This window comes from Musca autumnalis, unplaced genomic scaffold (assembly GCF_047663935.1).
Source record: "Musca autumnalis isolate F117 unplaced genomic scaffold, ASM4766393v1 scaffold_4, whole genome shotgun sequence".
Lineage (NCBI taxonomy): Eukaryota > Metazoa > Arthropoda > Insecta > Diptera > Muscidae > Musca > Musca autumnalis.
Genome location: NW_027411977.1, coordinates 237,835,930 through 237,859,890, shown reverse-complemented (window position 1 = coordinate 237,859,890; position 23,961 = coordinate 237,835,930). Strand labels below are relative to the sequence as shown.

The 23,961-nt window shown below is 35.0% G+C and overlaps 2 protein-coding genes across 5 annotated transcripts; both read right to left on the bottom strand.

The window, feature by feature from the left end:
- Nucleotides 1-942: 942 nt before the first annotated feature.
- LOC141402378 (uncharacterized) lies at nucleotides 943-10,858 on the bottom strand. 3 transcript variants are annotated; one of them, XR_012412616.1, is made up of 4 exons: nucleotides 10,836-10,858; nucleotides 10,500-10,636; nucleotides 9,867-10,416; nucleotides 943-2,074 (listed from the first exon to the last, which is right to left on the bottom strand). XR_012412616.1 is itself a non-coding variant. In XM_073983445.1 (3 exons), exons 2-3 carry the CDS (start codon nucleotides 10,502-10,504, stop codon nucleotides 1,306-1,308), a joined length of 774 nt encoding a protein of 257 aa, XP_073839546.1. In that variant the 5' UTR covers nucleotides 10,505-10,636; nucleotides 10,836-10,858; the 3' UTR covers nucleotides 943-1,305. The 3 variants fall into 3 exon arrangements, 2 of the variants coding, with proteins under 2 accessions (XP_073839546.1, XP_073839545.1); XM_073983445.1 differs by lacking the exon at nucleotides 9,867-10,416; XM_073983444.1 differs by lacking the exon at nucleotides 9,867-10,416 and having other exon boundaries at nucleotides 10,500-10,858.
- A 3,905-nt stretch (nucleotides 10,859-14,763) lies between these two features.
- Nucleotides 14,764-21,495, bottom strand: LOC141403962 (uncharacterized). 2 transcript variants are annotated; one of them, XR_012412928.1, is made up of 4 exons: nucleotides 21,307-21,495; nucleotides 15,806-17,212; nucleotides 15,677-15,742; nucleotides 14,764-15,247 (listed from the first exon to the last, which is right to left on the bottom strand). XR_012412928.1 is itself a non-coding variant. In XM_073987089.1 (2 exons), exons 1-2 carry the CDS (start codon nucleotides 21,413-21,415, stop codon nucleotides 16,260-16,262), a joined length of 1,062 nt encoding a protein of 353 aa, XP_073843190.1. In that variant the 5' UTR covers nucleotides 21,416-21,495; the 3' UTR covers nucleotides 14,764-16,259. The 2 variants fall into 2 exon arrangements, 1 of the variants encoding a protein (XP_073843190.1); XM_073987089.1 differs by having other exon boundaries at nucleotides 14,764-17,212.
- Between the last annotated feature and the right edge of the window lie 2,466 nt (nucleotides 21,496-23,961).

Below are 23,961 nucleotides of genomic sequence, written 5' to 3'. Positions count from 1 at the left end.
AATTAGTTTAATTTTTTTAGACATATGTATATTAGGGCTATAACCAAAAAAATACCACCACATAGCCGTGTAGAGCATGGAAAACTATTACGAAATATGGTGTAAATTTTTCTCTATCGCGAAAAAAGTTTCCGCACCAAATACATTGAAGTTCAGTAATGCATTTTTCAATTTTATCTGTTATAACAGCATATTTGCTTTTCATTAAATTTTTTATTTTTTTGTAACCTAATTAAAAACCATTAGCTCTGTTCCAGAACTAAAAAGTTTTTACAATTTTTACCACTTTTACACATTTTTCGTTCCCGTACACAAAATTTATATGAAAATCGTTTACGACTTTTACAACTTTTACGACTTTTGCCACTTTATAATGTACGGGAACAGGCCAATTATCAAACCGTTCTGGACCAATTTGTTCTCAAATCGCGCCATTTTGGAGCATATTAGGAACTTTTGACACTATTGCAATTTTTTGTTTTTCTTTATAAACTCGTGAATTTTATGTTTATATTTATTGTACCTATCGGACAAGAGAATATGGGGTAATTTGCAAGGAATTCGCGAAAGTTACAGGTTGTTTTTGTTTGACTTTACCTGTGAGAATCGTGTTTGTTTATCTAATTACAGTTAGTCAACTATACTATTGCAAACGATGAATTTTTAAAAATTTAGATGTTTAATTAGGAATTACTACAAGAAATTCTTTCAATAATGTTGGGCTTTTTGTAAATATCGGTTTATTTACTTGTTAATGACTGAATAAAAATGACTGAGTGGAGAGGGGGATTCCAAACCAGGATAGGGAAAGACAACCAAGAGGAATCCAAAACCTTTAAGTGGACTGTATTATTGTAGTTGTTGTGACAATATTATTTCTCAACCAAAGGGAGATAATATTGTTTTAATGATGATGTTTATAGCATGAAATAAAAAGAAAAGATTTCGAAAAACGTTATAAAACGTAGGTTTCTGTTTTATTGGGAAAAAGAGAAGAGACAAATAAAAGAGAGTAGAGAAGAGGATGCTCACCGTTTGCTTGTTGATTTGAAAGTAAAAGTAAGTGTGCAATTTCTAAAAGGTTAAAGCTTAGCCTAGGTTACTTCGTTAAGTTTTAACAATTCAAAATAGGGAAATGACGAAAGTAACCGCTTAGAATTAGGATACTTATTCAATAACAATAGTTCAGTGCTAAATATAATAATTCATATACTTAACGCTAGGGTGATAATTCAATGTACTTAAAACTATAACTACATAATTCACAATTCATTAAATTTCATTTTATGGTGAATGGCAAATTATTCAAATTTGTCCATGGCGCCGGCCTTGCACTTGTGCAACTGATGAGGCGACGCACATGACTTCAGCCAACGATTTGATTGCCTGGGATAACACCAACTGATCTGGCATAAGGACACTGCTTCTTGGCGCCTTTAGCTGCATGTTGCGTGATTGAGACTGGTGAGCTTGACGATTGTTACGTGGGCGCTGCTGGTGGTTGTTTTGTGGGCGATTGGGCTGTGGATTGTGGTGACGGTAATTTTGCTGGCGGCCGCTTGAGCGTGGATGATGTTGCGGTTGGGATTGTTGACGCTGTGTTTGTTCACGTTTCGGTTGCTGACGGTGGCGTTTTTGTTGCTGGCGTTTCGACCGATGGTGTTGTTGTTGACAATTTTGGCGCTGTCTTGGTCTATGTTGCTGCCTAGGTTGATGTCCTGAGCGGGTTTGCTTTCTGTGTCGGCTTGGGGAGTTGGGCGGTACGACTCGCTCGTGTATCGTTGCTCGTGACAGCTCTTGGGAGTCTTCATGGCGAACGATGGCAGTGGAAGAGGGCTCTGGGTGCAGCATTGAGTGGTGCTGGCTGCCACACTTCTTGCAAACAACTTTAGAGTGGCATCTTCGCACCTGATGGCTTCGGGCGAGGCAGTTCATACAATAATCATTGTCTCGGACTACCTTCCTTCGGTCTTCCACTCGCATCAGAACGAACTCTGGACAGAAGCGCAAGGCATGGCTTCTATCACATATGACACACTGGTACAGTTCCCGAGTGCTAGAGTTGCGACGAGACCTACAATGTAAAACATTGTTAGTAAAGTGTAATGGCATGGTGGAAATGGAAATGATAATGTGCATGTGTAGTAAACGAGTATAAGACGAGATAATTCATTGAGCGCATATATTACTCGTTCTTCAAAGTGACGTATGAGACGAGCTTGAGAAAAGTATTTTAGAGTAGCAAGTGAGAAGAGTTAGAGAATGAGACAACTTGAGTAGAGAATGACACGAGTTTGAGTAGAGATGAGAAGGGTGGTATATGAAATGAGCACTATAACGTTACGTATCTGAATCGAGAAGAGGTAAGTAGCAAAGTTTGACAATTGGTCTTTTAATTATACCAGAAGCTGTTTTAATTTCAGCCACTCTCACGTGACTATCACTACCAGAATGTGTTGTTACGATTCTACCTAACCGCCATTCGCTCGGTGGTAGTAAATCGTCCATTACGACAACTAGATCGTCAGGTTTTAAATTGGGAGTGGAGTTTTTCCATTTGTAGCGTTTATGTAGAGATTTTAAGTAATCCTCTTTCCATCTTCTTGCGAATTGCTGATGAATAGCTTTTAGTTTAATCCACCTATTTACAAGAGATAGATTTTCTGATATTGGTTCGGGTAGTGCCATAATTGGGGAACCTCTAAGAAAATGTCCTGGAGTTAAGGCGGTAATGTCAGAAGGATCTTCAGAGACAGCAGAAATGGGGCGAGAATTGAGAACACCTTCGATACGAGCTAAAACGGTCGCAAATTGTTCAAACGTAAATCTGTGTGCTCCTGCTATCCGTTTAAAATGGTGCTTAAAGCTTTTTACAGCTGATTCCCACAAGCCACCCATATGAGGTGCATGTGGTGGAATAAAACGCCATTCAAACCCGTGAGTAGAATATTTGCCAGCAATCTCACTGGGAACAGCTTTAATAAAATGCGAAAATTCTCTAAGCAACTTTCTGCTAGCACCAATGAAATTCTTCCCATTATCAGATACTATCCGAAAGGGTAGTCCTCGCCTCCCAACGAATCGAGCAAAGGACGCCTCGAAAGCCGCAGATGAGAGTTCAGTGCATGGCTCTAAGTGGATAGCTTTGGTTGCAAAACACACAAATAAGCAAACGTAACCTTTTAGAATGGGAGCATTTCTCAAAGTGGAACTCTTAATTTCAAAGGGGCCTGCAAAATCAATACCAGTTATATGAAAAGGGGGAGTCAAAGCGCATCTTTCTGGAGGTAATGGGGCCATAATCTGGGTACAAGGTCTCTTTTTGAAAATGATGCATGTTTTGCACTTATGAATGATGCTTTTCACTCTAGGTTTGAGACGAGATATATAAAATTCGTTTTGGACCATCCTGCACATTTGATTACACTCTGCATGAGCCAGACATAAGTGTAAATGTAATAAATACAACCGAGAGAAGCGAGAATTTCCAGAAACTATCATGGGATGTCGTTCATTATAGGGAAGATCTGCGTTGGCCAATCTACCATTAACACGCAAAATGTTGTTGTGATCTAAAAACGGATTAAGGGATTTTAAAGGGCTTTTGAGTGAAATATCTTTGCCGTCTTCCAAATCCTTACATTCTTGCTCATAAAATTTGCGCTGATAAAAATATATCAGTCCATATTTGGCCGAAAAAGTTTCAGAGTGTGAAAACTGCGGGGAAATAATTTTGGGGGAATTTCTACTCCTGCTTAAACAGTTGTTGTAGAACCGATATACATATGAGAATACTCTCAGAGCTCTATGATAAGTGGAAAATGGGTTCAATAAATCGGTATCTTCTTCAACGGCTACCATAGCTTGTACGTTTGCACGTTTTCCCATATCTGGGATAGCTATTGGATTTTTCTTGGGCCATTCAGAATGGGGGTTTGTTAGCCATTTGGGACCATTAAACCATAAAGGATTTGTCACTAAATCTTGAGGTCTACATCCTCTGGTGCCAAGATCGGCTGGATTGTCATGCGTGGGTACATGACGCCACACACCATTTGGAACTAATTCCAGAATCTGAGCCGTGCGATTGGCAACAAAAGTTTCCCATGACCAAGGAGGTTTTGACATCCAACCTAAAACAATTGTTGAGTCTGTCCATAAAGTTATACTTGTGAAGTTAAAATCGAAAGTAGAAATCACATAATTAACCAACTTTGCGAGAAGAACTGCTCCACTGAGCTCAAGTCTTGGTAAACAGACAGGTTGAAGAGGAGCAACCTTGCTTTTTGCAACTAGCAAATTGGAGAACACTACAGATTTGTTATTCTGGCATCTAACATACACACATGCGCAATATGCGGCTTGAGACGCATCTGAAAATCCGTGGATTTCCACACAATCAGTCGGATAATACTGAATCCACCTAGGAATAGTAATCGATGATATATTTTGGAAATCGGAGACGAGATTGTTCCATTTCGATTGAGACTCTGGACTTAAATTATCGTCCCAATCAATACCTTCTAACCATAACTGTTGCATTAAAACTTTCGACCGAATAATAATTGGGGCAATCCACCCTGCAGGATCGAATAACTGTGCAACAGCCGATAGAACCATGCGTTTAGTCATAGAGGAGTTCGTCGAAAGTGAGCCAAGCGAATATGAGAACTGATCTGAGAATGCATTCCATTTCATACCTAATGTTTTGGTCGAACTTGATTCATGTAAGCGGAGGAAATCGCAATCATATAAATCTTCGGTGTCAATATTAGCCAAAATTTTTTGGTCATTAGCGGTAAGTTTTTTCAGAGGAAAACCAGCACTTTTAAGAACATTAATAAGATCGTTTTGCTTTTGAATAGCTTCTTCAATTGAGAAACTGCCAGAGAGAATATCGTCGACATAAGTTTCTTGCCGTAAAATTTTTGCCACATCAGGATATTGGTCTTCGGAATCTTTTGCCAATTGCAAAAGTGTACGGATCGCCAAAAACGGCGCACAATTCACACCAAACGTTACAGTCTTAAGTTGGTAATCTTTTATGTGGCCTTCGTCATCTTGACGGAATAAAATGCGCTGATAGGGTCTATCATGAGGATGTACGAGTATTTGTCTGTACATTTTTTGGATGTCTCCACTAAAGACATAAGGGTACTTTCTCCAATTTAAAATTACAGACGTTAAATCTGTTTGGAGAGTTGGGCCGGTATGGAGAACATCATTTAACGAATAACCGGACTTTGTTTTGCGAGATGCATTAAAAACAATTCGTACTTTCGTTGATTTGTGTTCGGGGCGAACAACAGCGTGATGAGGAAGATAATAGGAGTTGTATTTGTTATCAATACAGACTTCTCGAGACGAGCATTCTTCTACATGATCTAACGCGACATATTCGTTTAAAACCGAGCTGTATTCGGTACGTAAGTCAAGATCATGAGATAAAGTTTTTTCCATTCGAGCATATTGTGCCAATGCAATGAGACGAGACGAGCCGAGATAAATTGAGTCAGCAAATTCCTTCTTAAAAGGAAGCCGAACAATGTAACGCCCATCAGGTGAACGTGAAGTGGTTTTATTATAAAATTTTTCACAGAACTGGTCTGCTGTGGAGACTTTTGGTACATTTGGAACTTCTTCTAGTTCCCAAAACTTCCTTAGCAATTCGCTTATTGGAGGTTCATTTTTTTCAATTATTGTAGTGGAGAAGAGTTGAACACTTTCGGTTTTAATGGGTCCACTTAAAACCCAACCGAATATAGTTTTATAAGCGGAAGTATTGCCACAAATATTCTTTTTAATGCCTTCAAGATTTATAAATCTGTCGGCGTCATTACCAAGTATGAGGTCTATTTGTGAGGACTTATTAAAGTGTGGATCTGCCAAATCTAGTTCTTTGAGATCAGATGGGTGTGCAATTTCAAAGGAAAGAGCCGGCACTGGCTTTGTTACCTTGGGAAGGATAATAGCAGATATAGAGAATCGAACATCACACTTTTTAGAGACAATAGTCAACTCACACTCTTTATCAGAAACTTGTTGTTGACCTCCAACTCCAGAAATTTCAAAATGGCTTCGAATGGTGGGAATTTTGAGAAGATTTCTGATTTTTTCAGATAAAAATGTTCTTTGAGACCCAGAGTCAATTAACGCTCGCACAGTGAACAGTTCCCCAAGATGTTCAATTTGCACTAGAGCCGTTCTTAGGAGAATCATGTCATTATTGGCAGAGAAATTAGCTTGAACATTGGAGCCTTTTTTATTTGACGTTGATGGCTTTTCTTGAGGAGACGAGTAATTTTGTTTTGGGGAGAATTTAGAAGACGATTTATTGGGATTGTACTTATTTTCAGTACCATCTTCGTGAGAAGAAGAATCGTTGACGTGCAGAAGACTATGATGTGATTTGTGGCAAATAATGCAAGTATTGATACTTTTGCAGTTGATTTTGATGTGAGACGGGGAAAGACAATTCGAGCAAAGTTTATTTTTGAATACAAAACTTAAACGCTGATGGGAGGTAAGTTGTCGAAACTCTTGACATTCTCTTATTGCGTGATTCCCATTACAAAGTGGACATAACGTGATTGATCTATTCTGAGACGGCTGATTTTGGAATCTATTACAATTCTGAGAAGGGGCAGAGTTATTTTGTTTGGTGGTACGAATGCTAGAAATTCTCTCAACTACTTCAAATCGATTTACAAGGAACTCATCTAATTGAGCCCAAGTTGGCAACTCTCTGTGGGACTTCAGAGATTGCTCCCAATGAGATAGGGTTTCGTCTGGCAATTTTGTAGAAATAAGGTGAATCAATATGGGGTCCCAACTTTCAACATTAACATTGAGAGTTTTCAAAGTACTGAGGCAATCGGAAACGGTAGAATGTATTTTCTGAAGTGATTCGCTACTTTCATTTGTGGCAACTGGGATATTAAATAGGATTTTAAGCTGATTGTCGACCAAAACACGCCTATTTTCATACCTAGCCTTCAGAGCATCCCATGCCAATTTGAAATTATCGTCACACAACGGATATCTTTTGACTATCGCACCGGCAGGACCTCTGGTTTTATTCCTAAGATGATACAGTTTTTGAGCCTGAGACAATTCGGGATGATCCGCGTAGACCGCCGTGAACATATCACGGAAAGACGGCCATTCTTCGTACCCTCCTTTAAATACCTCAGTATCGCAAGGTGGCACTTTGATACAGACGCTTGACTTTGTAACGGGGGCTTGATTTATAGCTTGCGAAAAATGAGGAGGGACAATACTCTGCCTTGCTTTTACATTATTTGCACCTGATATCCTAAGTATATCTAAAATCTGTGATCTAGCAGTATAGTAGGCCTCGGTGGTTGCATTTAAATTTACCATAGCATTCTCTTTGAAATCTTTGATACCAGCCGCTTTTGGGGAAAGTATTAAATTCTCATAGGCATTTTGAACACGTTGCCATCGTTTTTCTAAATCCTCCAATTTAACCTCTAAAACGGTATCAGTTTGATCAGTAATGTCACTAGCCTCGAATTGAGTACAAAAATTGAGCAGAAGGTCACATTCAAACAAGAACTTACTTTGCTCTGGACATGTGTGTGCGGAACTGACTGAAGGGCGAGCGCCGTCTGAAATTTGGCTATTTGAGCCTTCGGATGTAGAAGCGTTTAAACTCATTTTGAATAGAGTGCTAAAATCAACAAATTAAGCTTTTTTCGAACAAAAGAAAAGGGGGAGTTGCTAATAGAAAGAGTAGTAGTTTTAAGGGGTGACTACGAAACCAAAGCAATAGTTTTAAAGGGTGACTATATAACCTTTAAGAATGAAAAGAGCGGGGACAATTATCCAAAGCAACTTTGTTGAAATTAGCTAAACTTCTAATAAGACGACTTTAAATACTCAAAAAATATTCTCCCAAATTAAAAATCCGAGCAACTTTGTATTTAATGGAAAAATTGTAAATCCGACCAAATAGCTAAATCGACCAAATTGTTATTTTTGTGAACTTGAAGCGAAATTTTGCACAATAAATGAATTCTAAGTTGCAGGAAAACCAATCTATTGAAGAAAAATGCGGAAAACTTGCTTCAAATATGCATATACACGACCAAATTAAAAATGAGTCAAAACCGAAAAATAACAAATTCGACCAATTTTTGCAATGTGCGACTTGCTTGGGTATATCAGCTCAAAAATTAGAAAAAAACAATGGCGATTGCTATAGAAATTAGTGAATTATTAATACCAAAAAATTCGACCAAAAAATAGTCAAAGGCACAATTTCCAAAAATGTTCAAATAACTTTTTAAACTCTGACAATTCTGAACAACTTTACCAAAATTTAACAAAAAATATCAGAATGATGAAGGGATCATTCAGATTATCAACAGAAAATAATTATTTAAAAAAATGACCAAATTCGAGAAACTAGTTAAACGTCCAAATTGAGACAATCCGACGAATTGGCAACTCTTTTCGGGGTAACACAATCAGATTGTAATAAAATTTCCCGCCAACTAGAGCCTTATTAAAAAAAATTTGACCAAAAATAATCAAATGACCAAATATTCAAAATCGACCAAAATAAGTTCAGATAAAACTGGCAACTTTTCCCAAATATTATGAGTGAGTTTCTCAAATCTTAATAAATTTTCCCGAAAATTTTGGATTTGAAAATGTTTTGACTCAAAAAGTCAATAAAGTAAGCCGACCAAAAAAAATAGTAGAACAAATTGGGATGATAAAGAACAGTGGCAACTCTATCGCACGTAGTACGATTTGTTGCTTTCCACTTATAATAAATGTTTGACGTGGAGCTGAATCAAAAATTCAATAAAAAAGTTCGACCAAAAATTTTTAATAAATTCGACCAAAAATGAGTGAACAGAACAACTGGCAACTCTAATGTTATAAGCTATGGGTTAAAGCTTGATAACAAATAGCTTGCTCAATTCGTGTAATCGGAATTGTAGAAAAAATTTTCGGATCAAAATCCCATAAAAAAGTTACAATATTTAAAAATTCGACCAAAATGTCGTAATTTTCGCAAGAATTTATCAAAAAAGGGTAGTAAATTCGCCAACGAATTTACTAACCACTTTTTCGCACAGACATAAATTTTTAAATGTTTGAAAATATTTGTTTTCACTTACCACAAAAAACGAGATGTTTTTTGTATTTTATGGCAACCCAGATAAGAATCAAAAATATTTATGTATATATGAATGTATGTACTATACTACACATGCGGGTTAGTTGAGTATTATTAGTTAAAATATATGCGTTGAAAAAATCATGAAATGTTTTAAAAATTTTAATTTTGGTTGTGTGGGTTATTTCCCCTTATTCAACGAGAAATTAGTTTTCTCTTATTTTTTGTGTTTCTCTATTCTAACTACAGCGCTGGATTGGCGCCTCTCAACGTAGTTAGAATATCCAGCTATTGCTTTAGCTGTTTGCCGCTATTAATGTAGATATGTATGCTTGTGTGTATATATGATGGGTATATGCTGTGTGTTTGATGGGTAATGATGAATTTTGTTGTTGATATTTCTTGTTATCTTCCTTTCGTTTTATATTTTCTTTTTGTTATGTTGTGTAGTGAGCGTCAAAAGACCGTATATGTTGTATTACTACAGTGAGTTCGAAAAGAATGTATAAGGTGATTTAATGTGAAATGAGTGTAATTATTGGGTGCAAATAACGTTTTATTTTTAAATGGAAAATGGAAATTGTTAAAAAAATTTAGAATTTTATGTGTGTACGTGTGTGTATGTGTGTGTTGTTTCGCATATATTGTGTAAAATATGTGTATTTATTTATGTGCATCTATGTATCGTGTAAATAAATGTGAATAGATTTACTATTTATTGCAGTATTCGATTTCCCACTTTCTTCTTCATGTACTTTTGGAACGCCGTTCTTCTTCTTCCTCTTCTTTTGCACTTATTTTAAATGTCGGGTTCACTGACCTCTTTTGTACATAGGCACCGCTACTTTGCAGACAGACAATAATGGCACGATATATATTCTTTATATTACGTCACTTTTATGCGGACGGACAGATTTTTTCCCACTCACACACAAACACTGTTACACAACTTCCACCAATTTGCAGCTTTAATTTTCTAAGTTTGACACTTTCTTTTTGCACTCACTGTAATATTTTTTCTGATGTATGCCTTGTTGTTGTTAGTTTAATATGTTATTTTTTTATGCTTAGCCAAACACAAGTCACTTGAACATGCAGGTATGTATGTATGTACATATATATTCTTGTAAAATATTGCAATTCTTTTCGTTAATTTTATGAGTTATTGATTTTCGCTCGTTTGGGATGTATGTACATATATATGTATATTTTTTTTTTCACTGATTTTTTTTCACTATGTTTTGTGCTTGGCTATCACTTCACTTATGGGGAGAATAATAAAAAAGTTGTATCACTTACCGAACCGCAGGTATAAATGTATGTACGAGAAGTATGATGAAGTTACCTCATAGTTGTTGCTGTTTATAACAAAAGATCACTGCTTCTTTGTATCCGGCTCGAAGGACCATGAATAAAAATGACTGAGTGGAGAGGGGGATTCCAAACCAGGATAGGGAAAGACAACCAAGAGGAATCCAAAACCTTTAAGTGGACTGTATTATTGTAGTTGTTGTGACAATATTATTTCTCAACCAAAGGGAGATAATATTGTTTTAATGATGATGTTTATAGCATGAAATAAAAAGAAAAGATTTCGAAAAACGTTATAAAACGTAGGTTTCTGTTTTATTGGGAAAAAGAGAAGAGACAAATAAAAGAGAGTAGAGAAGAGGATGCTCACCGTTTGCTTGTTGATTTGAAAGTAAAAGTAAGTGTGCAATTTCTAAAAGGTTAAAGCTTAGCCTAGGTTACTTCGTTAAGTTTTAACAATTCAAAATAGGGAAATGACGAAAGTAACCGCTTAGAATTAGGATACTTATTCAATAACAATAGTTCAGTGCTAAATATAATAATTCATATACTTAACGCTAGGGTGATAATTCAATGTACTTAAAACTATAACTACATAATTCACAATTCATTAAATTTCATTTTATGGTGAATGGCAAATTATTCAAATTTGTCCAATGACAACATCAAGCCAACAAATTCAGAAATCGGTCGGAAATAACAAAAACAACGGGCAAAACGGATAGGTACCTGGTTTTTGCGGTGTCAACTAAATAATTGCAAAATGAATTAATGTGCAATAAAATCGTGTGTTTTCCCCGCGTTTTTTTTCCAAATAAGGATTTTTATGGTATGTGGACATGTAGATCCATAATTTTTGATCATCAATTAATTTTTGTGTGTGTAACATAGGCAGTATAATCAGAAAAAGAGAAAGTCAGGTAAACGGTTTCGGAAAATATGCTACATTTGGTCTATTCCAATTGTAATAATGGTAAATCCGAAAGAGAAATCCCTAAAGTCACCTCTCATAAGCTGAGAAGGGTATCCAACATAATATACCGTACCAAGAAAGAAGCCAGGCTCAAACGGAAGGCGTTACAAGGCTGGCCCAAAATAGTAACCACTAGAGTTGTGTAGTTCCGGAACGAACTAGTTCCAAGGAACTATTCCGGACAAGGAACTATTGGAACTATATCCGGCTCTTTCATTTATATAGTTCCTTTAGTTCATATAGTTCCAGCCGTGCATATACAGTATGCAAAGTTCATATTCGTACACCCCTAAAAAATGAATAAAATCGTTATTAATTCCATATTTTATGTGTAAATATGAAATAATTGATAGAAACTATCATAACGAAGAAAGATTTAAGAATAACAAAACAAATTTTTAATTTATTCCGTCATTTAGGTATAGATGGCGCCTGTGTGGGTGGCAAAGTTCGTATTCGTACACCTATAAGCACTATATATTTGGAGTTTTTAAGAATTTTCAAAGCAAAATACCGCACAATTTTTTTCTTTTCTTCTTTTGGAATGCCTCTACTATAAAAATAAGTAAAAACAACGGTAATTTTATTAAAAATTTTGCATGAATAAAAAGTCGGACGAATATTTGAAATACTTAAGAAAAATGTGCTAGATATGATAACCTATTGCAAATTATTCCCGAATTTTGGACGAAAATAGCTAACAGCAGTCCTTCTGTAACAATATTCGAGGTCCAATATGAAAATAAATGTCGTCGGAGTTTGGAATTGCAAAGAAACGTAATTCGGGCTTTGGAAAAGTAAACACATTTTTGGTTTTTACTTGGTGAAAATCGCAAGTTTCGTTTTATATTTGATATTAAATGTATTGAAGTTTTAGAATACGGTTTCGAAAATCATTTTGTGTCGAAAACTGTGAGAAATTATGAAGAAAAATTAAACTGTACAAGTTTTCATACTGTCTGCGTACGAATGAAATTCTACGCTTAATATGATCGAGGGTTATGGCTGCCAAAATTGCGAAAATAATGGTTTGTACTTCTTGAAAATTATATTTCTTTACCGAAGGATCCAAAATGAGTACAAAAATGTCAAAAGAATGAAGTACATTTTCCAGGAAAGAACGTGGGGCAACCTTTTGAAGAAATGCATTATTTTCGGGTAAATTTTCTTCCTTAAAAATTTGTTATTCCTCGTTATTTCCGATATCTCTTGACACAAAATGATTTTCGAAACCGTATTCTAAAACTTCAATACATTTAATGTCAAATATAAAACGAAACTTGCGATTTTCACCAAGTAAAAACCAAAAATGTGTTTACTTTTCCAAAGCCCGAATTACGTTTCTTTGCAATTCCAAACGCTGACGACATTTATTTTCATATTGGACCTCGAATATTGTTACAGAAGGACTGCTGTTAGCTATTTTCGCCCAAAATTCGGGAATAATTTGCAATAGTTAATCATATCTAGAACATTTTTCTTAAGTATTTCAAATATTCGTCCGACTTTTTATTCATGCAAAATTTTTAATAAAATTACCGTTGTTTTTACTTATTTTTATAGTAGAGGCATTCCAACATAAGAAAAGAATAAAATTGTGCGGTATTTTGCTTTGAAAATTCTTAAAAAACTCCAAATATATAGTGCTTATAGGTGTACGAATACGAACTTTGCCACCCACACAGGCGCCATCTGTACCTAAATGACGGAATAAATTAAAAATTTGTTTTGTTATTCTCAAATCTTTCTTCGTTATGATAGTTCCTATCAATTATTTCATATTTACACATAAAATATGGAATTAATAACTATTTTATTAATGTTTTAGGGGTGTACGAATATGAACTTTGCATACTGTAATTCCTTTCATTTATATAATTCATTTTCTTTCTTCGATCTTTCACGTTTGGTTCCTTCATCATTCAGATGCGGCCACATTGTTAAATAAATGTAAATTACATCCTCGTTACATTGCTGCAATTTATTTATTTTTGTGTCAATTCATCCACCAAAAAATGAAAACAAAAAGAAAGAGAAAGATGCGTTAAACTACTTCATTCTCGGAACTATTTGGAATTAAGGAAATAAAAAGAACGAGGAACGAGAAAGATGCATTGAACTAAAACGGTCCCGGAACTATTTGGAATGAAGGAAATAAAAAGAACATGGAACGAGAAAGATGCATTGAACTATATCGCTCTCGGAACTATTTGGAACGATGGAACTATATTAAGGAACTAGTTCCTTTTGGCAAAAGGAACTAGAAAGATCGATCCGCTCCAGGAACTATATTGCCCAACTCTAGTAACCACACGAATTGACAGGAGAATGATTAAAGAAATTGACGAAAGAGCCCAAAGCAGCACCAGAAAATTGCATTTTTTTAATTAAAAATGATTTTGGAGTAAGTGTGTTACATGGAAGAGTCAGAAAATTGCTACATAATAACAAGCACTCATCACGAGTGACTAGGTAAATACCATTGCCCTCCCAAAGCACAATATATAGAAACTATTCAGACTTGTTACAGACAACTTTTCACGCCATCTTTAGTATCGGCATGACGATATATTTTCTGATGAGACTAAAATTATGCTGTACTATCACGATGGGTCTCAAAAAGTGTTGCGAAAACCCCTTACAGCCATGGAAAATCAAAATTTAATATATACCGTAAATTTCGGAAAACTGTCATTTATGGTATGGGGTTGTACACCAAGCAGTGACGTTGGTAACATCCAGATTTTGGAGGAAATAATGACAGAGGAAGTTTATTTAGATGTTTCAAAACATGATTTAACCAAAAGCGTCAAGAAATTTAGGCCTGTTGGCCCTGAAAATTAAACAAATTGCAATATAAGTACTACCAAGACAACGCCCCTAAGCATAAATCTAATTTATGTAAGACTTGGTTGTTACACAACTGTACCAAAATCATTTACACCCGGTTCCAATGTCTAGATATTAACCCCATCGCCAATTCATGGGTACACCTGAAGGAAAAAGTTGGCAATAGGCCGCCCACTAACCTGGAGGCTTATTATAAAATGCAATATAGAATAATGGCAAAAAATGCCAATGGAATATGACATTCCGAAAATTATTTATTAAATTCTGATACGTTTACAAGCTATTTTTGATGTCAAATTTGGGCATATGAAATATTACAACCAACTTTTCGAAAAATACCGAGAAAGACTGAAAAGTTGTGAATTTTGCAATTCTTTAGTTGACAGTGCGAATAATGAGTTGTTCTCATTTTTGTTAATTTTAAAAAAATGTTTGGTAAAATTTAGCTACTTTTTATTTTTTTATATTAATAAACATCTGTAAGAATTATAGTGTTAACAAAAATATTAAAAATGTTATTTATTTATACCAATAAAATAAGGTTTTATTTTAAATTTTGTAATAATTTTGGTTTTGCAATAATTAAGTTGACTAACTGTATATGTATTATGATTAAGATTTCAGGTATTATCAAAATGTAATATATTTTTTGGCCATAAAGGCTTTGTATTACAGTATGAAATAAATAAAAAAATAAATATTACGTAATAGATTGGAATTGGAATCAAGCCCAAGGCAATTATGTACAATCTTAACCAATATTAGTTTCCAAACTACAAAAATGATTTAAAACCTTTATTCAAATTGAAATATTGAAATAGTAATAATAGTAATTCATTGTAGTGAGTTTGTGCGACGGTCAATTTGAAACGACAATAATGTAAGTTCAGTTAGCGTGAAATATGTCGTTTTTCGTTGAGATCACGATCTATGCCAGGGCGTTCAAACAAATCCAAATACTAAAAAGAAATTTAAAATAATATTTTGATTGTTGGTTTGGCTTTAGGTCATAGATGGCTTTAGTTTGATGGTGACATTAAACCAGCACAGGTGATCTTTGCTAAGAAAATATCCCTGAAGATGATTGTCGATGACAATCGAAATATTGGAGAAATAAAAGAATAATAAAAAACAAAAACCAAACATCTTTTTATTTTCTATGACCTAAAGCCGATCCAACAATCAAGATTAAAAGAGAATTACATCAGGGGCTCAATTCTGTTTCTATGAAAATGTGAAATGAAAACTTTTATAAAGGAAAAAACTGTCAAATGAAAAAATTATAAAGGAAATATTTTTCATTTCAAATTTTCATAGAACAAGAATCCAGCCCCAGGTCAACAATAAAGAACAACAACATTTAAAATAATACAAATGAATACACTTACTGTAAGTAAGTGTAAAAATTGACCAATTTTGGTTTTGATTTCATATTCGTGTATTGTCATCCAAATCTGAAAAATGTGCAAAGTTTTAGTTCGATTGATCAACTGCAAACTGCGTGAAAAATTAGTTACCAGATTTGAAAAGCATGTAAAATTGAATACTGTACAACACTGTAAAAATGGACCAATATTGGTTTTAATTTCATATTCATGTATAGTCATCCAAATCTGAAAAATGTGCAAACCACCCGCCACACCACACACATTGTCGTTAAAAAAAAATGAATTGTTTATTGATCATCAGGCATGTATCCTGATACGGAGGAAGAAGGTGCCTTATTAATAATACCTTCTTCCCTTGCCGCTTTTAATTTTGAAGAAACTGTTCTAGCTGGGAGACTGTAATACGTGTTAGCCTGAGCCGCCGTTAACCTATTCTGGAGGCACAAATCCACTGCATATTCCATCAGTTGCGGTGGGTATTGCTTTCGCTTCTTTTTCATATTCTCTTTTCCCGTATTAACCACCACGTTTTTTCTTTTTAGCTCCACTACGGGCTGTAAGGGCTGTGAAAAAAATGAATTGTTTATTGATCATCAGGCATGTATCCTGATACGGAGGAAGAAGGTGCCTTATTAATAATACCTTCTTCCCTTGCCGCTTTTAATTTTGAAGAAACTGTTCTAGCTGGGAGACTGTAATACGTGTTAGCCTGAGCCGCCGTTAACCTATTCTGGAGGCACAAATCCACTGCATATTCCATCAGTTGCGGTGAGTATTGCTTTCGCTTCTTTTTCATATTCTCTTTTCTCGTATTAACCACCACGTTTTTTCTTTTTCTTTTTAGCTCCACTACGGGCTGTAAGGGCTGTGAAAAAACTTGGTCTACTATTGCAATGAAATCATCATCATTATCATTAGTTCCTGATGATTGTGTTGGTGGTGGTGGGATGAAAGGTGGTGGAGATGACAGTAGTAAAGCGGTAGCGGAGGTGGTGGCAACGGTGCTGGTGTCAACGGTGTTGGTAATAGGCGCAAACAATGACGACGAAATAGCGCAGCTAGCGGTGGTGGTGTTGCTGGTGCCAACGGTGGTGTTGCTGGTGTCAACGGTGGTGGTGCTGGTGTCAACGGTGGTGGTGCTGGTGTCAACGGTGGTGTTGCTGGTGTCAACGGTGGTGGTGCTGGTGTCAACGGTGGTGTTGCTGGTGCCAACGGTGGTGTTGCTGGTGTCAACGGTGGTGGTGCTGGTGTCAACGGTGGTGGTGGTGGTAATAGGCGCAAACAATGACGACGAAATAGCTGAAGCGCAGCTAGCGGTGCCAACGGTATTATAAAATGGCCAAAATTGTGAAATTCGCGAATCGCTGCCAACGGTGGTAGTGGTAACCGATGATGCTGGTGAAGTTGAATAAGGAACGATGAAAGCGGGGGAAAATGGAACGAAAGTTGGTGAAGCGGTGGTCGTGGTGGTATTCGGCACTTGTATTATTTTGATTGGCGATGTTGCCTTATCAACATATGTTTTTTTTTTAGTTTCTGAAATGACATTAATGAACACCGCGATATTATTTAGAGTGAGTGATAAATGGACCATAACTTTTGTGTGAAAATTATGAAAATTTTTAATATATCGTTTATATCTTTATTCCTGCAAGACACATTCCGCCCAGGTAAATAATATTTGGAAGGCCAAATCTTGCCCTTTCTTTCCATTGATGCCAATTTTGTTTATTTACGCGTTCAGAGCACACTAGAAGTCGGTTTATGTCGAAGAAGATGCCTAAAATTTTGGATGATGATCTCATATTATTTAGCGGGTGAAATGGACCCTTACTTTTGTATGAAAAATAACAAGATTTTATTTTTGGCCCATATTTGAGTTCCTGTAGGGAAATTCCCAGTTTTTGCAAATTGCGTGGAACCGTAGCGATTACTTGTCGAATTGTCCTTATATTAGCTTATAGGTATTGAAATTTATAAAAAATATACCACATGTTCAAGTTTTTAATTGGGAATTAAAGAGAGAGTGACCAATAGTAAAATGTTTGGTTTGGTACATGAAATAGGCATCCGTTTCGAATAAAATTTTTTAAAAATTACATCCGACAAAATCCGACTTTTTGAGACACGACACAACCATATTTTCATAAACAGTGTGTACGAAAAATAGGAAGGAACATTCTTTGTAATGTGTGTAATGTGCAAACAAAATTAACTAAAATGTAAGAGGTACCATGCCTAGTATTCCTAAAAGTAGGCTTGATAGAACAATTTGATAGGAATGCTCCATTTTTTCCTGTAATGAAAGTTCCACCGTTAGTATTTTTTTTAATAAGTTTTTCATAAGGCACACAAACTTTAAGGTAACTTTTATTTTTGAATTGGTTGGCTCTTGTGATCGTTTAACGTGCAGTTCGCGAAGGACTGTGTTATTAAAAATCCCTTCGTACGCCTCAACTTTAAATGTATCGTACGAATATTTCAACTCAAGTTGTCCTTGTTCTGCATCTGTACAATGGTTTTCTTTAACCAAATCAAACACAATATCTGTGCCATTATTTTATAACTCTCCTTATACAAATTTGTGCACCAATTTGACAATTAGTTGGTATAAATCATACAAAAGAAATGCTCCTCTTTCTCAAACCTGCATTATACCTTCCTCGTTGATTGGTAGTGAAGTGTGCGATTGATTACAATCGCACACGTAAGAAATTACGCGAGCGCCTACGCTAGCAGCTTCCAAATACAAATTTTGCAGCATCTCACTTACAACTTCTGCGGTATACTCCTCACGCAGGTCCGTTCCAAGGAAAATGGTATATTGCTCGAAGGCGCCAACTAATACAAAACAATGTTGTGTAGTGAATGTGTTTTCGGCTATCTTCACGGTAAGGGCATCAAATACAAAATGGCATTTGCGGTGATCCGCAGGCAAATTTGAAAAAAATTCAATTAATTTAATTTTAGTTGAATCAGCGAAGCCCATCTGCTGCCTTGGGTACCACGATTCAACCTCCTTCAGAGATGGTGTCTTCGAACCCATCACCTCCTGCTCCGTAGAGTATACACTCCTTGATAATAACGATTTTTGTATTATTAGCCGGGTTTCCTCCTCCGTATAGGGGCGAGGGCTTCCAAGTGCGATTCTCTTTACTGCTTCATGTATCGATAATAGCATATTATAATCCATTATGGCTTTTTCAAAGATATTAATTTTTGATGGCTTTTCACAATAAAACACTGTTTTCGCGGGATTGTAAGTTGATAGATAGAAATCGATCGATTGGAACAAATACCATTATCGAATATATGTCAAATATGTTGTAATCGATTTCATGTTGTCAAATTAGTCGTTCGATGCACAAGTGGATTAACTCCACTTTTTGAAAAATCTTAAATTTAAGTGTAACTTTTTATGAAGTCTATAATTGAGGTAAAAAATGGGGGTAGTTTTCGAAATTCTTGCATATGTGTACAAACGAAAAGTACTAAAAGGTACTAAATATGGTATCCTTTGTAATAGGCAAACGGGAATAGCTAGAATTCTGAAATTTGGAATAAGGGTAACTGATGGAGAGCTAGAAAGATTTATCAAAGGGTTTTTGGAAATTCAAACTGTAAGTGTACGAAAAGTACTAAAGGGTACTAAATTTAGTACAATTTGAATTTGGGTGAACGGATTGAGCTGGAATCCGGAAATTTGGAATGAGGGTCACTGATGGAGAGTAAAAAAGAAAGGTTTTTGGAAATTCGAATTATAAGGGTACAAAAAGTACTAAATGGTACTAAATTTACTACAATTTGGATTTGGATGAACGGATGGAGCTGAGATATGAAAATAGTTTTTGGAAAGTCGTGTCGAATATTTGCTATATGGTACAGAATTTTGTACGATTGGTGATTTTTAAAGGGGTAGAAGTGGAATTTTTAAATTTGAAATTCGGTATTGGATTTGAAATTCAGTATTAGATTGGCAATTGTTGTTTAGAGTGGAGGTAGAGAGGAGGTTTTGAAAATTCGTACTTATTTATACAAAAAGTACTAAATAATAACGCTGGAAAAGTGAATTGGGGTTAAGATATATGTTGAATACAAGGATGTAATTTTTTGAAACGTATATCTATGTGTACGAAAAGTTTGGTAAAATTTTGGTACCAAAACCATTTTGGTATTGGTACTAAATTTGGCGTTGGGTGTAGGAACAAAGCTTGGATTTTATAATTTGTACAAAACAAAAACTGCGAAATGGTCAAATATTTGTTAAGAAGTTCACTCTGAAATTTGAAAATTTTTACTGAATATTGTTCTATTGATTTTATGTTAACGCGAATGCGTTTCTAAATAATGTACTGGAATTATATAGAATTATAATAATAATGGAAAATTAATATTAATTATTTCTAGTCCATTAATTATTTTATTTTTTTTTTTTAGACATATGAGTTGTCATAAATAGTTTGCGAAACAGATAATAAAATAAAAAAAAAAACATAAAAAAGAATTCATAGACTGATACTTTTGTTGGTTCAAATAAATAAAGAGAAAAAAATTCAGCTTGCGTACTCAGCATTGATATGAACAATACCATCGGCAATCCCACGGCAGCGTGTTCTTACGTACCGGATTGACCAGAAACCACAGAGTTTCGGCTAGCGGCTGCTAGGTCGGTAGGTCCGTAGGCTTCTATGCTGCTACTACTACTATCACTACTGTACCTCCGTCTTTTCGCGGTTTTTTCCAAAACTAGCCTAGACAAGTCATGGTCAGTTTGACATAACTTTTTCCAGGCTTCCGTTTCTGTAACGTTTTTAATATTGTATACTATAAAATCAACTGCCTTGGTTTTGAGACGGTCATTAGTGTGACGATCGGCCAACAAAAGGATATCAGCAACTGTAGGAACCTTCATTGTATTAATTAAAATATCTTCACACATTGTTTGCAAATACAATAGCGAGTATTTGTTAGCAGCAACAAAGAGCTCTTCTGCAAATTTTTCCGATATAACACCACCCGTGTACAAAAATTTTAACATTTCCTCAATTACTTCGGCATCAATATCATCAATCCGTATACAATTTGTTTTATTTTCTTGGAAGTTATTGCGAAACATAGCAGCGAACACTAGACTGCGGGCACATAATATTAATTTGTGGGCTTTCAATTCACTTCCATTTTTTGCAACAAGAATTACATCGCTAAATTCCTTATGGGTACTTTACACGATATGTATTTTACATATGGTTTGTCACTTTTTATATACAAAATGTATACGCAAAGTGACAATCCATATGTAAAATACATATCGTGTAAAGTACCCATTACTGGCGAAAATGTTGGCAAAATCATTCTGAAGACTGATGCATTCTTCTGTATTGTATAAGGGTTTTATATCAACCTTAATATCGTGGTCTATATTGTCACCTTCTTTATATCCATTATCATCATCGTCATAACTATATATAATATCATACGCCATTAAACGCATTCTATTTTTTATAATGTCTGTTGTTATCTTTTTAGTAAAAATTTTGTTTTCTCTGTATATCGTAACTTGAAATAGTAAGTCCTTGTCGGTGTTTGAGAGGAATTCTATGTAAATCTGGAATGTTTCAGTTCTTTCATACTTATCAAAATAATTTTGTACTGCCACCGACCTCCACTTGATTTTGGCACTTGCACTATTAATTGCAATTGAAGTAGAATAATATTCTTTTGGTGGTTCATTATGTCCATATTTATCCAATCGTTGATCAACAAAGCCACGAAATCGAAAATTGAAGCAGACGACAAACAAATCAGTCGCTCTAGTTGGTTTCACAACGATCAACTGCATTAGAGAACGTTGTCAGCTGTTCGAATTGTGACGTCGAAAGTTTTTTATCTCGCACGGAGAAAACTTTGCCCCCTATATAAATATCATGAAATTTTACGAGGGAAACGAAATTGAACAAAAAAATTATTGGTCTGTCCAATAATCTACAACTTTTTACTATTTTTTTTTTTGAAAATTTTCCTTTAAATCATTTCTTAAGTGAGCGGCATCCGGCCGGGGATTTATCTATGCGTTTACACTGGACAATTTGTCTTGAAATAAAACCCTGATTTACTAACACATACATTTGTCGTTTGTCTCCCAGCTGTCCATAATTTTATCACAGACAGTAGGAGTAACAAATTTTTGAAATTTTTGTAAAAATAATAAAAATAATAATTGAAATGTGTTCATGATGAAATAATAAGGTGGCGTAAAACGCCCAGCTAATTGGTTTCAATCTGTCAAATTTTTTGTTATTGTGAATAAATTGTATGAAAACGTAAACAAACATTTTGACATATTGAAGAATTTTGCGCCAAAAATGAGTTGTTGTTGTGCTACTTACGTGACCTGTTAAATAGATCTTGAATGTGTTGAAAACAAACGAATATGAACAATAACAAAACATCTGAACGGAAAATAAAAAGAAATCGATGATTTTCATTCATAATTTTACAACTATTTTCGCAGTTGTTAGGACGCCTACGCCATAAAGGAAAGTTTTGGGTTTTTGACAATCAATACATGAAGTCAACTGTCCTGTCATGTGTAAACGGAGGGAAAGTCTTTCTCCTATGAACAGGAACAAATTTCTGCTACGCGCACAACATTTTCTTTTAGGGCCTGTTTCACTATGTCGAAAGAAAATGATTGCGAACGAAAAACACCTAAACTTTAGTTTTCATGGCAATATTGACTTTGGGTTTGCTTTAAAACAACTACAAAATTTAAAAATCATACACGAGCTTAGTTGGCTTTTTTTCGTTTCCATTTTCGTTCGACATAGCGAAACAGGCTGTTAAATAGAAAATGTTTTCAAAGTCAACAAGGGAATTTTCGGAACTTATGAGGCATATATCTCGGGAAGTATATATTTCCGCAACAAAAGTAATGTTTGGTTTACATATACGAAATCCACTCGATTTCAACTGGCAATTCCATCGCTTAAACGTCTAATGAAATCCAATGGATTTCTGATGAGTTTTCATTTGACGTATGCATGGTACAATTATGCTAAGTTTACATTTACGAAATCCACTCGATTTCATCTGTCAATTCCATAGCTCAAACGTCAAATGAAATCTCATCTGAAATCCATTGGATTTCATTTGACGTTTAACCTATGGATTTGACAGATGAAATCAAGTGGATTTCGTAAATGTAAACATAGCATTACTTAGGTAGAAACATCGGCGAATTGCTACAACAAAGCAACTTTTTTTGTAATGTAAACTGTCAAAATTTTCGCCCAAAGGTTTCTTGTTGTCTCTTTTTATCGCTTGTGTTTGTACAGTGAAGTGAACAAATGCTATCTCTTATAGCTCATTTAGACTAGCCATAAATCCTCGACTGGATTTAATAAATCCAGTACAAATCTCATTGCATTTAGATATACAAGATATACATTTTGGAGGATTTAAATGGCAGTCAGCTGATTTTTGTTCATAGCACAATTACCAAGGTAGATGCATCAGCCCATCTGAACGAATGTGAAACATCAAAAGAATTTTTTGTAAATTGAATTCTTCTCAAAAACATACGTCAAATTACAAATGTATTGTTTAATACTGAAAATGTTAGCACATTATGCTACTAATGCTAACTAAAGAGCAAATAAGTCCCGGGCCACACTAGAGTAATTTCACTGAAATTTTGGGATGAAATTATGCGTCTCTAGATCGAGTTCCATAGTAGAGTAAAATCATGACATTGCTGTTGTGGGGAATTCGACCTAAGAACGCCTAATTTCATGAAATTTTTTAATGAAATTCACTCTAGTGTGGACCGGGACTAATGAATTATTTTATCGCAGTTTGCCCATCTAAAATAAATAAACCATGGTATAAGTAAAGAGGTAGATTTAAATGAAAAAAATCTATAGAATCCTTGTTTTTCTTGAATTCCTAAAACTTCAAAATAAAAGCAACAAGTGTGTTTGTTTACAATGCATTTTTTGAGCATTTTATAAAAAACGCAAAAAATGAATGAAGAGTTAAGTTTTCTCCACATAATCGCGTTGTGAATATGATAAACCGATTGTTTCAATGCAAATCTCACCAATTACTTCCATACAAATGGTCTAAAAACAATTTTAAAAATCATTGAATTCGATTGTTTTTAAAATTGTTTGGCATATTATTCAAACACCACACATACATACACAGTTTGTTTATATTGTTTTGAAGTTTTAGGCATACTAGAATGAAAAAATTTAAATTGACATAAAGCTTTGGCTAACCTTTCT